The 13,561-nt window shown below is 47.1% G+C and overlaps 1 protein-coding gene across 2 annotated transcripts in view; it reads right to left on the bottom strand.

The window, feature by feature from the left end:
• Positions 1-223: 223 nt before the first annotated feature.
• The window catches only part of TTC27 (tetratricopeptide repeat domain 27), a 1,731,040-nt gene continuing 1,717,702 nt past the window's right edge, over positions 224-13,561 (bottom strand). For both annotated transcript variants that reach the window (XM_078648753.1, XM_078648752.1), the window contains exon 20: positions 224-465. In XM_078648753.1, the coding sequence (XP_078504879.1) occupies positions 343-465 (123 nt within the window). In that variant the 3' untranslated portion in view covers positions 224-342. The remainder of the gene's footprint in view (positions 466-13,561) is intronic.

Below are 13,561 nucleotides of genomic sequence, written 5' to 3'. Positions count from 1 at the left end.
AGTATATTGTTGATGTACCTAGTTAATAACTGGTATAACTTTCATATTGAGGTTATGTCCAACAAGCGCCTCTTTACCTATTTCTGTTACATGAATCTCTTGTTCTCCTTAAAAATCTGATCAAAATTACTTGACCTACAAAAAAACGAAATTTGCATGTCTGTGAATAATTGTTGGGAGCTTACGAGGCATGGACACGAAATCACGGAAAAAGACGAAGTCGTAGAGTATAAAACTAATATTTATTATGAAGAATATTATTTTTTCATGATAGGCGCTGTAGTCAGTACATGTTTTAGAAAACAAAACAAATGCTGTCCTGGACGTGAGTCCCTCTTGATCTCAGTATTGATTTCTCAGCTGGTTGCTCATTTCCTGGAGCTCTGTGATCATACTGTCCATTGACCGGACATCATCGGCCAGCTCTGCGGACACCTCTCCGCTCACCAGGTCTGTAAAAAGTTGCTGCAACAGAAAACACATTTTATCTTTAACTGCAGAAGCAAAGAGCAAGGCTATAAGGGATATCTATAGACCATTAACAGTAATGGGGTGATCCAGTATCCGCCAGAACCCGGGAAATCTAGTAGTATGCAACAACAGTTGGTTCTATGGGGGAGGTTATGTTTCTTTAACAAAAGCACTAATTACTCCCAAGTACTATTATTGACCTGGCAAATCAATCGCGCCTCGGTGCGGAACACATATTATAGGACACCATCACAATAGAGTTTGAAAATACAGTATATTATCAATCATATATCGTAAAGTGAGGGACAAAGTAACAGAAAAATCACACAGGACTGTTGAGACACATACAATAATTAACAAGGGCAGAAACCATGCAAAAGCAAGAGAACATAAAACTTGTAGACCTAAACATAGTTGACATATACACAAGTACAATGGTTACATTAACAGCTCTCATTCAGTGTATCCCAAAGAAACAGATGTCTGTCCAAGATGATGTCCTTTTTACATCAGAAGTAAAAAGAGCTTGGCAGGTTAGGAATAACAGATATTATCTTCGACGTTTCAACCCATTATGTGTGTAATTCACAATCACCACCCCGGGTCTACATCAGGACTGGGCAAAGAGAACAGCCTGTGGTAATGGTGAGAAGTAGCCTCTACTGTTCTTATCTACATCCATTTTTTTATTGTGATGTCGAGGAGTCCACATAGGACCCAATAATTCTCGCCTGAGACGCCTGGGAATTAGTCTACCAGGGACGTGTACTAAATGAGCTCATTAATTAGCTCTTTATTAGGAAATGATTTCTCCGAGATCCGTGTTGGATTCTTGGATTGGGAGCAAGTGAGTCGCCTCTCCTACAACGCTGGAGCAAAAAGAAAAAGAAAAAAAACTTTCTTTCTTCTCACCACGACCACACCTGACAAGAAGCTATCCTGGTACTTCAAGACCACATGATAGTACCACTGCTTTTACTTAGTCCTGCTACCCTTTCCCTATAAAGAATTTGTTAGGTTACCAGAGCCTATTTTAGTCACCACTCACTCACCACACTCACTTATTTCCCTCACTTGCATTCATCTATACGGCATCTCCAGATCAAAAGATCTCTGATAAAGAAGCCCCAAGGCCCGTCAGGCATTGCAGCACCAGCCAGACAAGGACCGCCTAATGATGAAGCATGACAACCTAACAGGTGTGTGAGGGCACCAAGATCTGATCATCAGATCTTTCTGCAACACATATCAAAGCCATCTGGTTCGACTATCCGTGACCATTTGGCAGAGGAGGAACTACCCCAATGTTGATAAATAGTGAACGGTCTCCTGGGAAGAGCTAGGGTTTAGGACCTCGGCAAAATACCTCGCTCTGCCTTCCCTCTTTTGATTTAGAGCTAGAGAAATATAACCATCCATTGCAATTTGCACCTAGAAAATAAAGACACTAAAAACAATTACATATCATATAGAGAAAAGTATAAAACCGATACCTGAGGAAGTGCTAAATTGTTTACATATGAACAGAGAATAGGCTATCAGCAACCCTGGTTAAAGATTATTAGATTCTAGGTAAACCTGCAACCTAAATCGAAATCCCTTGTGTTGGGACAGGAATCTCCTCTGCCCTCATTTCCCAACTGTGAGTATTTGGTATCAAGGCTTTTGGATTTGTGTTCCAGACTCATGCTTATTTAACTTTTTGCAGAGAGGACTAAGACTGTCCCTTGAGTAAGTGCAGGCCTAAAAGTGAAAGGTGCTCTCCTTTGCAACAGTGGACTACCATCTCTAGCAGGAGTTACAGTGCTTAATTCGCAAGAAAATAAGCGCTAAGGCTCTCTTCAGGAGGCCTCTGCAGTTTGTACCCCACATTGTCCTTGCGAAGCTGCCAATGATAGTAATAACACAATTACTAACCATTACACTCTTACAAGTATAACAATTCAGACTATTTCAGGTCCTCAAAGCTATAAGAATAGCTTGAGCGGCAGGTAATAATACGTTTTTTTATGTATATTAAATCAATAGTTAACTCTTGTTGTCATCTCTAAATTAGCCCGACAGCACCACCTTGTGGCAGACTGTCACAAGCGTCGGTGTTGACAATTAAGTGCCGGTGCTGAGCACCGGAAACCGCAGGATCAAATTAAGCACTGGTAATACAGCAGTGGTAACGGCATACTGTTTTTTTGTGAAAAAGTAGTCGTGACCAGAACTTTTTATCTCTGTATCTCGGTCAAGGCAGGTAGAGCTACTGACTACCTCCAGTAAAGTTCTGCTACTAGAGGCTATCCCGAATCCTAACGCTAACGTCCCCACACAAGAATATTTCAGTGGATTGTGCAATTTGACTAACACACACATGAAAGGTGTGTAAGTGAACCAGATTGAAGGAGGCCTGCGGATTCCATTGGCCTCTTCATGTGCACAAGATGGATGTGAAGCTGGTCTTCCAGACACTAGAAGTTTGGGAGACAGAAAAGTCCTCTGCATGCCTGAGTGCCCTACTGTAGACTTGTTTTGGTGCTTAATGCGGACTTTTTTGTCACAGGTGAAGAGGGATCATATATGTGAGCCATGACATAGGCCGGTCTCATGGATTGCAGTCTTATTGGACCGGGAGAGGCACCCAAAGCGCTACCCTCATAGTGGTGGAAGGCTACAGCCTTCCCCAGGAGTTAGGCAACACATGGTTGGTGGTAGCATTAGTAATAGTAAAGAGTACTCTTTTATCCTTTGACACTGGAGTGAAGCCTACATTTTCACTGACCTTTTAAAAAGTCCTGTAGCTGTGTGATTAACTCACCATTGGCTGACATCAGGTAGATAAGGAGTGCTGTGCAGCGCAGGAGAAGTGACTCTGGGTTGGTTGCATGTGCGCCTGGGAAGGGTTCAGTACAGGGATGGAGCAATACAATGAAGTGCATGTGTGGTTAGTACATGTACTGGGTGTATGTATGCCAAAGAGGAATACATTACATAAGAGATGTAGAGATATGCAGTGTGTGCGCAGGGAAAGCATGTCCTGGATGTGTGTATGCTTGTGTGAAGTAAAATACATGAAGGGTGAAGGGTGCTGCGCACACGTAGTGATTGTGTGCGCTGAAAGTCTGTGTGTTTCTAAATAATCACACCCTGGTTGAATTTATGAAAGCTTCAGTACTGAAAGTGCATGCAGACTGAGTGTGTGTGTGTGTGTGTGTGTGCCGAATGCATGTGTAAATGCAATGGTACAATGCATATTGATATTTGTGCTGGTCAGTAAGTGTGCTCTGAGTGTACACTGAGTAAATGTGCATGCAAGGTTGAACTATATGGAGGACCCTGGGTTCCATTTTGGGAAGCCCAGTCCTGCCTGGTGAAGACACGAGGAGGAAAGGACTACCCTGAGATAGGTTTCTGCAATGCTGCATTCCTATGAGTTGGGAGGGACACACTGGAGGGAAGAGAGATACTTCCTTCAAGAGGTTGGTCTTTGATTCAGATATAGAGGCCTGGATACATCTCAGGAAGAGAGATGGAGCTCATAATTGCAGGCTGTGAAAGTGCGTCCTTCCAAATCTCTATCAGCCCCCAGTTCTCTTTCTCTGGCATGCTGATCTACCGTCCTCCGGGTAGTGACGCTGCGTTTAGGGAGGCCCTTCCAGAGGCTATAAGTATGCTGGCTGTAGGATGTGCGAATTTCTCTATTTTAGGGGACTTGAACCTCCATTTTGAGAATTTGACAACTCCTGCTGTTAGCAGTACTTTGGCAGACTTGGAGGCCTTTCAACTGCTTCAACTCGTCACCTGCCCCACCCACGAGGGAGGGCACACTTTGGACCCTTTCTTTACGAACCTATCGGAGGCCAGGGTTTTATCCTCTACCCCTCTTGCCTGGACTGATCATTTCTTGGTAAAGATCGAGTGTCCTCTGCATGAGCACCCTCCCAAACCTATGGTCAGAGTCGTCCCTAGACGACACTGGAATAAACTTACACTTGAGGATTTATATCGCACTCTGTCTGAAGTCACACTCGGCCCGTTTGACAATGTGGAAAACGGTTACAATCTTTTCTGCGAGTGGATTACCCGCGCTCTGGATTCTCTCATTCCGGTGACTCAGAGTAAATGTGGCTCAAGGTCCCTGGTACGACGGATCCTTACGTGCGTTAAAAAGCACGTGCAGACGCGCTGAGAGAGAATGCCGGAAAACCTATGACACTAGTAAAAAAGTGTCATATCTTGCCACTATTAAATCCTACCATCGCGCTGTCTGCAGAACCCGTGCTGCATATTACTCTCTTGAGTTCCGTAACAGCTCTAACCCTTCTAAATCCATCTTTAAGGCTTTTAAAGATTTGATGGCTAAAAAGGCCCCCATTAGCGACACTTGCTCTATTTCACACTGTGAGGCCTTGGCGAGCTTCTTCCTTGAGAAGGTCCAAGCTATCCACCGTACCTTCCCTACCCCCACACTGTTTATCGGACCATCGTCTAGTCCCGCGGAACATCTCGTCCTGCACACTTTTCCTTGCTTACTCCCTGAGAGCTTTAATCAATTGGCCCAGCATACTAAGTCTGGTTCTCCAGTAGATCCGTTGAGACCGACTTTGTTCAGGGAGCCGACATCTTTTGATTTTCTACCGGTGTGCTCTCTGATTAATCTTTCGCTTGCCTCTGGTATGGTCCCCACCAAGTGGAAGCACGCGGTGGTCACGCCCATTCTGAAGACGCCTGGTTTAGATCCTCTTAAACCTGAGAACCATCGTCCGATATAGCTTCTTCCGTGGCCGGCGAAAGTTGCGGAAGCACATGTGAACAGGGCCCTCTCGGACCATCTTCTGCGGGCAAACATCCTGGACCCTACGCAGAAAGGTGTCCGTGCTGACCACAGCACGGAGACAGCCCTTCTTACCATGGTGGAACACCTGCGCATGGTGTTAGATTCGGGTCAAACGGCGGCGCTTGTTTTACTAGATCTTAGCGCCGCCTTTGATACCGTCTCTCACCAGATTCTTCTCCAGCGCCTGGAAGAAGTTGGCATCATAGGGACCGCTCTCCAGTGGTTCCGTTCTTTTCTTGCCGATCGATCCTTTTGCGTGGCTATTCCGCCCTACCAGTCCAAATCCCATCCTCTGGACCATGGGGTTCCCCAGGGATCCTCGATGAGCCCCACGTTGTTCAATCTATATGTGGGGCCGCTGGCTGATGTCGTCAAGCAGTGGGGCCTGTCCATGGTCTCATACGCTGACGACACTCAGCTGGCGGTTACGCTCAGTGGGGATTCCGATCTGGATGCCCCTAGGTTCCAGAATGGACTGAGGGCCCTTGCCAGCTGGATGAATTCCAACTGTCTCCAGCTGAACGCAAAAAAAACAAATACTGATCATCGGCAAGCAGTCAGAACTTTGGGGCGACATATGGTGGCCTCCGGAACTTGGGACCACCCCGACCCCGGTAACCGAGGTAAAACATCTCGGGGTGTGGCTAGACTCCGCCCTTAGCTTTGTCTCTCATACTAAGAGGACTGCCGCCTGCTGTTTTGGCATCTTACGAGGTCTAAGACCAGCCTTGAAATTCTTCGATGCCTCAACTAGGCAGCTTGTGCTGCAGGCGACGGTGGTTTCTCGGCTTGACTATGCAAGCTCCCTCCTAGTAGGGGTGAATCAGGCCGAGATCTCTTGTCTGCAACGTGTTCAGAACGCGGCTGGCAGAGCTGTGGTGGGTCTGCCCCGGTTCTGTTCCGCTGCCCCTACTCTGCGTTCCCTGCACTGGTTACCGGTCAAGCAGAGGATTCAATTTAAAGTGCTCTGCCTGTCCTATAAAATTCTTAAGTGACTTTCTGCCCCGATTCTTAGGAATCTTTTGTCCTCGTATGTCCCTGCCCGTCCTTTAAGATCCCTAGGCCATGATCTTGCAGTAGTTCCGCGTTTTAAGCGTTGTCGAGCCGGAGGCCGCTGCTCCCGAGTTCGGGCTGCGGTCTTGTGGAATTCTCTTCCTTTAAAGATACGGGTGCTGGATGACCTCCTTTTATTCCGTAGGGCCATCAAGACCTTCCTATTTCCTTAAGGCCTGTCAGCTTTGTTCTGTTTGCTGCCTGCTAGTTGTGTTGTGTGGTTACCTTGTCAAGCGCCATGACGCTCCTTTGCTGGAGCAGCTGTGCGCGTTATAAGTCCCATTAACATAACATAACATAACATAACATAAAGGGATAATAAAGATTAGGGCTGGGAGCCAGGGATTAACCTTTTGATGGAACAAACACAAGGAGATGATGGACGAAGTGCTGAAACTTTTCAGAAACTCACTCTGTTACAGATCTGGGTTGAATCCATCTTCGTTCTTCAGCTCACTTCACTACCTCAGTTCAGACCCATTTATATGCAAATAAGTCTTGACCCTGCGCCTCATGGGAACAGTCCAGCCCTAACTGCCAAGCCAAGTCTTCCCTGAGCTGGAAACAAGCATTCTGGGACTAGTTTCTGAGTAACACCCCTCATCAGCCAGGCTAGCTTGAATCCAGGCAAACTGAGCAAGGGACCCACGCCTGGGCACACCCAGCCAACCTTTTGATGCACGTTTCACTGTGGCTGATATTCAGATGTGAATTCTGCTCACTCTCATGAATTCCGTTTTGGGTCAATCAGCTTTGGAGTCATGCCTGCTGCAACAGAGATGTTTCATGAGGAAAGAAGAAAAGAAGAAGAGTCCACTTCAAAAGAAGCAGAATTCCAATATAAAAAACTTCAAGGACCCAGACCCTAAATCACCTTTGGTGTCTGGAAAATTACTATAGAAGCCAGGATGAGTCTGCAATAATGTGTCATTGGTCATGCAGCCAAACGGGTTGTGTGAAAAGGGGAAGCTCTGCAAGAATTCTTTCTGTGACATTTACTGGGGGGGAAGTCCTGCTGGTCTCCCTGCTGGGTGAGGGGACATTGCCCAGGACACCAAGATCACCTGTCAAGGAGCACCGTTGCCTGCATGCTTGCCAAAACCAGTATGCCCTGTGAGGCAGAAGAGAGAGTTGGAAGGAGCGAGGTCCAGTGAAGAGCCCTGCACAAGGACTCCCTGAGCAAGGTGTGTGACTGTGCACGGATCGCCCGTTGCTCTTGTGCAGTATCGCTGTGCAACTCTTGTATGCCATGAGAGGGCCGCATGGTTCTCAATCGTATCGGAAGTGCTGGGTGGGAAGCACCAGTACTTCGAGTGTTAAAAGACATTTGGGGAACTGAAGAAGGCATTATGCACTGCACCAATACTGAAAGCGTCTGACTACAGTCAGCCTTTCAATGTACAGATGGATGCCTCTGACAAAGGAGTTGGAGTGGTGTTAGCTCAACTGGATGACAAATGTAGAGAGTGATCAGTAGTCTTTACTAGTAGGAGATTATTACCCAGAGAGCAGAACTGGGGCACTATTAGGAATGAGTGCTTTTCCATAGTGTGTGCATTGCTTAAGTTCCGCCCATATTTATTTAACACCGAGTTTGTGGTGCAAACAGATCATAAGCCACTTAGGTGGTTGCTGGCTATTAAGAGGGAGAATCCCAAGTTATTTTGATGGTCTATTTCTCTGCAAGGGTTAGACTTTGTAGTGGAGAACAGAGCCGCATTGAGCCACAGGAATGATGATGGACTTTCCAGACAGTTTTACTTATCTGACCACCCAACCTCTTTAGGCTAGGAATTTGTTTGGGGTGTTCTGATCTGGGAGAGGCGTCTTTTGGGATGGAAAGGTCCTCTGCATGGCAAAGACGTGTACCCCTGCCCTGAGTCCCCACTGTACTATTGCCTGGATCCCTAAGCTGACTTTCTTTGTCATAGGCGAATACGGATCATGTGCGTGCGCCATGATATCCGCCTGTCTCACAGAATGTGGTCTTCTTGGACCAGCAGGGGGGGCCAAAGAGCTACTTTCACTGTGGTGGAAGGCTACAGCCTTCACCAGGAGTTAAACAACATCTAGTATTATAACCATAGGTGAATTATTTCTCACTCATATTCAACCAAGATCAAAGTAATTCATAAAATGATCAACACAATGCCAAATGAATATATAACCCCAACATAAAACTTGAAAGAATCATAACCTAAATCACATGTTGTGCCTGGAAAAGGACTATAATAAGGGGAGGTTAGGTCCCCAAAAATGCCCATCTGCCAAGCTTCCAGACGGACTGTTCTGCCTGTGACAAGGGATGGGGGCACAGGCCTGCTAGTCACCCTGCAGGTTGAAGGGACATCACCCAGGACACAAAGTTCACCTTCCCTGGAACCTGGACCACCATTGCCTGTCTGCTTGCCAATACCAGTATGCCCTGTGAAGGAGAGGAGAGCAGTGGAGGAAGCGTAGTCCAGTTGGGAGCCCTGCATGAGGACTCCCTTAGCAAGGTGGGAGGCTGTGTACGGATTGGGCTGTAGCCCGTGTGCAGTATTGGTTGTGTGACATTCGTATGCCAGGAGAGGGTCGCATTGTTCTGAGCCGTATCAGATGCGCTGGGCGGAAAGAACTATATCTCACTGCTGTGATCCCGTATGCCAGAAGGGGGTCACCACTGAACTGAGTTTGGGCCAGTTGCGCAGGACATGTGACTGCTGAAATCAGCGACAGTATGTCAAGGGGGCTGCCGTCGGGAGGGTGATCTCATAAGGAGAGTCTGTGCCCGAACCGTGATTACCGAGGCAACCCCATATGGCAGGAGGGGCTGCCGTTTCCACTTTTGATAGGATTAGAGTCAGATTCGAGTCATCACCTGCCCGGACAGTGTGATCTGCCCCAAGACAAGTCCCCGAGGCTCACCGAGGCGCTGCCAAGGATGTTGTAACCTCGTCGGAGCTCCGGTCGGGAGCTAGAGAATCACACTTACCCCCACCTGCTAGGGGGAAGAGGAACATACCTTTTGTGTCTGCCAAACAAGAGCAGCTCCAATCAGTGGAAACCCACCTGCACTGCTGCTCGACTGGAAAAGCCTGCGCTGCTGGGTGCTGCCATGTCCATCGCAGGCAGCTTGACTTTGCCGTACAGGATTCAGACTTGGGAGCACCCAATGAGAGGGCACTCGCTGGACTGTTAAACATTGCCATACCGCAGGACCGGGTAACATTTAAACCAGGCCTTTGGGGGCCCAGGGGACTTGCTACTAATGGCTCTGCGGCACCATAGACAGTTTTGACTAATTGCTAAAGAGTGAAAGGAAGAACTCTCGAGTATGGGCTAATAGTTTGTATATCCTGGATGCAGCCACCAGTGAATACTCACACTTCTTTTTGTCTCTGTTTTGGGTGCTCCAGCACGAAGAAAACTCTGCTGTAAGGAGCATCACTCTAGAGAAAGGGTGACTGGAAGACAGCCTGAGAAGTGAAAACATAGAGTACATATCACCTTTCTGCTGCACCTGAATAAAGGCAGAAGCTATTGATCCACTATTTTTACCAGTTCAAAGTTCTCTCTGACCTAGGAGTGGTGTTCCGCAAAGTACCCGGAGGACTGCTGTACAAGCAGGACTGGTGTCCACCTGACAGCCAGCTCTATAGAGATGAGGGGACATTGTCTGGAGTCTGATTTTAAGGAAGCGTCTAGAAGAGCCCAGCCAGAGAGAAGAGGGAAGGAGTAAGCCACCCTATCAGAAGAGCTGATTACAACCACGGACCAGAAGCTGTGGACTCCATAGCTGACCATCCATCTGAGTCCCCCGAGTGTGACCAGTGTGCTCCTGTAATTGGCGTCAGTCACCCTTGCTGAAGCAAAGGATACATGACACTTGTCTGATAGGTTCCTGAGAAGATCACACAGTCAAATAGACTGTTGATAGGTCTGTGGCACTTGCCTGTACCTAACAGACTGTAACCAAGATCGCTGCACTGGACTGACAGTGTGCCGAAACACTCTTCAGAAGGTAGCCCTGAATGTGGCTGCCCGAGGAGTTGACCTGAAGTGTGCCGATTGGACTGTGATGCCATTTCTGAACCTGTAAAGCGTCTTGAAGTGGCCAAACTGCTGCCAGCCAAACTCATAGTCAAAAGCAGACAGCATCGCCGCCTGGACCCAAGGACCTGCCTGCAGAACTGCTGACTTGCCAGCCAACACATGTGGAAGCAGGACCCTGCAGTGATCCATGATTTTCAACTTTCCACAAAATCACTGCCTTCCAGAAAAAGGCCTACCCTCTTAAGACAGCTTGTGATCCTGACTGTGACTTCCTCCACAACTCACTGCGCAACCAGCATCGGCTCATGAGATGGGAGCTGAGGGCCACTGCACCTGTGAGAATTTCATCTTCCCTAACTGGAGTGGAGGAAGAGCACAGAATGATGTGTACTGAGGCCTAGTCAAAGCCTCCCATAAGGCATAGGGATGCATTGCACCTGTGCCTGAGACCTACACCAGACTTACCCTTTCCTTAAAAGAGGGGCAAGGTGAGCACTAGTGATACCTTTGCCCTAGGTACGGTGGCCCTGCGCCGGAGACTCACAGTACTTGTATTTTGTGGTTTGTGGCATTGCCTTTCAAAGTCCATTAAAGAATTTTCTTTTCATAAAAGCTAGTTACTGTAAATGCTCATCATAACTACCAGTGAGAGTAACACCTAAAGGAGCTGTACTTTGCACAGTTTGCAAAGCTGTAGTAGGATGAACACCAGGACATCCGAGGCAAATGTCTCCAGCCCCCATGAATGAAATCCTTCAGCCCGCATGCTCTGTGGCCTCTAAAACAGAATCTACCATCTACCTTTCATTTTTTGATAGTGCTGGTCTTGGGTCAGACTATGATGAGCATCAAATCAAAAATATACAGACGCTAATAATATTTAAGTGAGGGAATTTTTATCGTCACATTAGGACCTTACCTTGGAATGGGAAGCACCAAACCCCCCTGACAAGGCAGAGCCAGAGGCTTCATAAGTTCCAATCACCATAGTAGGCCAGGAGTCTGCCACACCAGCTGTTTCCCTTCCTGAGTGACGAGTGCCAAAATATACATATGCTTGCGGAGAAGGATGGGAGCTGGGCTCCGGCTGCAGGGAAGAACTCCCTGGCCCACAGGGAAAGCTAGGGAACCAGCATGGTGCACTTGATGCCCTGGTTCTGGACAAAACACGAGTATTGTCGGGTATGTTCAACATTATTTATTTACATAAATCAAGCTAAGTAGGGAGTGCTGAGATCATTCCCATGCCCCTGTTGTTCCAGGGACATGGGAAAGTGCAGGACCGGCAGGATAGGCTACTCTAATTTAGTTCCTGGCTGAATGTTATCTTGAACCATGGGTAGATTTCAAGTAGGCCTCATTTCATGAGAGTAACTTCAGTGATTACAGAGAGAGGACATGTGCTTGGCCTCACTTGGACAAACAGTATAAGTGGCACAACGAAGAAAATTCACAGCAGGTGGTAGACATGTGTTATGATCTACTGTTGCCTTTCCCCTTGCCTATGTATCTCTTCCTTACTGCTCAGCCAGAATGAGTGTTGGTGTGCTTGGAGATGTCTGGAATGTTGGATGATTGATGATGTCGTGGAATGATGGGTGCCTGGTGAGGTTGTTAATGTCAGTTGGAGTGTGCAGGCTGAGCAGGAGAGAGGCTGCTCCTAGTGGGGCATCACCTGGACTTTACATCTTCCAGTAACTTATTTGAAGCTGTCATCTTATCAATAAATCTACAATATACTTATATACCATTAGGCTACAGAAGATCTTTTATTTACAACAACATGCTCTCAGTATCTATAACCACTATTGTATGGAGCTTTCCTTTCTCTTCAGTGGTTAGCTGGATGGGTCGAAAAGTCGATCTGAGGACAGGAGGATATTCATTAGCCCCCTGATGGGTCTGGGTCTTATTGCAGGAAGTTCGAGGACAAAGAACCATACTGCTGTGTAGAGGCCAAACTACTTGGCAAGCCTTTGACCTCTGTTTGACCAAAGTGATTCCAAGCTGATTAGAATCTTAGTCCATAACAATCAAAATGGATTTGCCCTTAACCAAGGATACAGACATTGCCTGCACCAAGTCCAGTTTTCGCTGGCAAGAGCAGTGGATCTTTCCACCACAGCAACCATAGCCCTAAATCGATTTTGAAAAGATATTTGACACGATACATTGGATGTTGCTAACACAGGTGCTCTGAATGATGAATATAGATACCTGCTTCTTGGCCTATGTGATAGCCCAGAATGCTGCTCCCAAGGCACAGGTTAGAATTAACGGCGTTATCACATCCCTTTTCATGAGGCAGGGATGTCCTCTCTCTCTTCTCCTTTTCGATCTAGCCATTGAGCCATTAGTAGAATGGATCCGATTGGAAGCTCAGATGGTGGGTTTTGCTGGTCTGACTGGTCATAAGACAGAAAATCCCTACATGATGAAGATCTTCTGGTCTATCTACAACAACCAGATAACCCACTGCCACAGCTGAGGCAGATGCTGCAGGTGTACAGGGATGTCTACGGTCGGACAGTAAATTTACATCATTCAACTGAGGTGAAAGTAGGAGGAAAGAAACTGAATCATCCCCTCTGTGCAACCTCCAGACATCAGAGGATCATTTTAGGTATTCTGGTGACCCGTGACAAAAGAGGTCCTGGGAACTTAATACGCCGGCGGTTCAGTACTGTGGCAGAGACATGGTCCAACTTCCCTATTTCTGAAATTGAATTGAATTGAAAGGGCACTTGTATAGCGCATGGCTACCCGGAGGCTTCCCAGCGCTGGGCATGCCTAATCAGGTGGAGATGAGGAGGCTTAGAGGAACAGAATAGTTTTTAATTGTCTTCGGAAGACTAAGTGGTTGGATTCTCTCCGGAGCTGGGGTGGCAGTGTGTTCCATAGTTTGGCAGCATTAAGAGAAAAGAGAAGACCTCGCTTCTGGCCCTCTTAACTCTGGGGACTGCCACAAGGTGGAGGTCGTCCGACCGGAGTTTCCCGTTAGGTTTGCTTTGGGAAGGATACTGCTATATAAAATGATTGCATTACTGCACTTCCTCTCTGTCTTTCTGCACTCCCCCTTCAAACTCCAGCCAACCTTTTCCCTGACTTACAGAATAGGGCCAGTAGATATTTATGAGTGACCAAACTCCCAAGAGCCTCCTACTCGAAATGCTCCAT

The sequence above is a fragment of the Lissotriton helveticus genome, chromosome 6, assembly GCF_964261635.1.
Source record: "Lissotriton helveticus chromosome 6, aLisHel1.1, whole genome shotgun sequence".
Classification (NCBI taxonomy): domain Eukaryota; kingdom Metazoa; phylum Chordata; class Amphibia; order Caudata; family Salamandridae; genus Lissotriton; species Lissotriton helveticus.
Note: the sequence above shows the minus strand (reverse complement) of the source record. Positions and strands in the feature narration are given on the sequence as shown.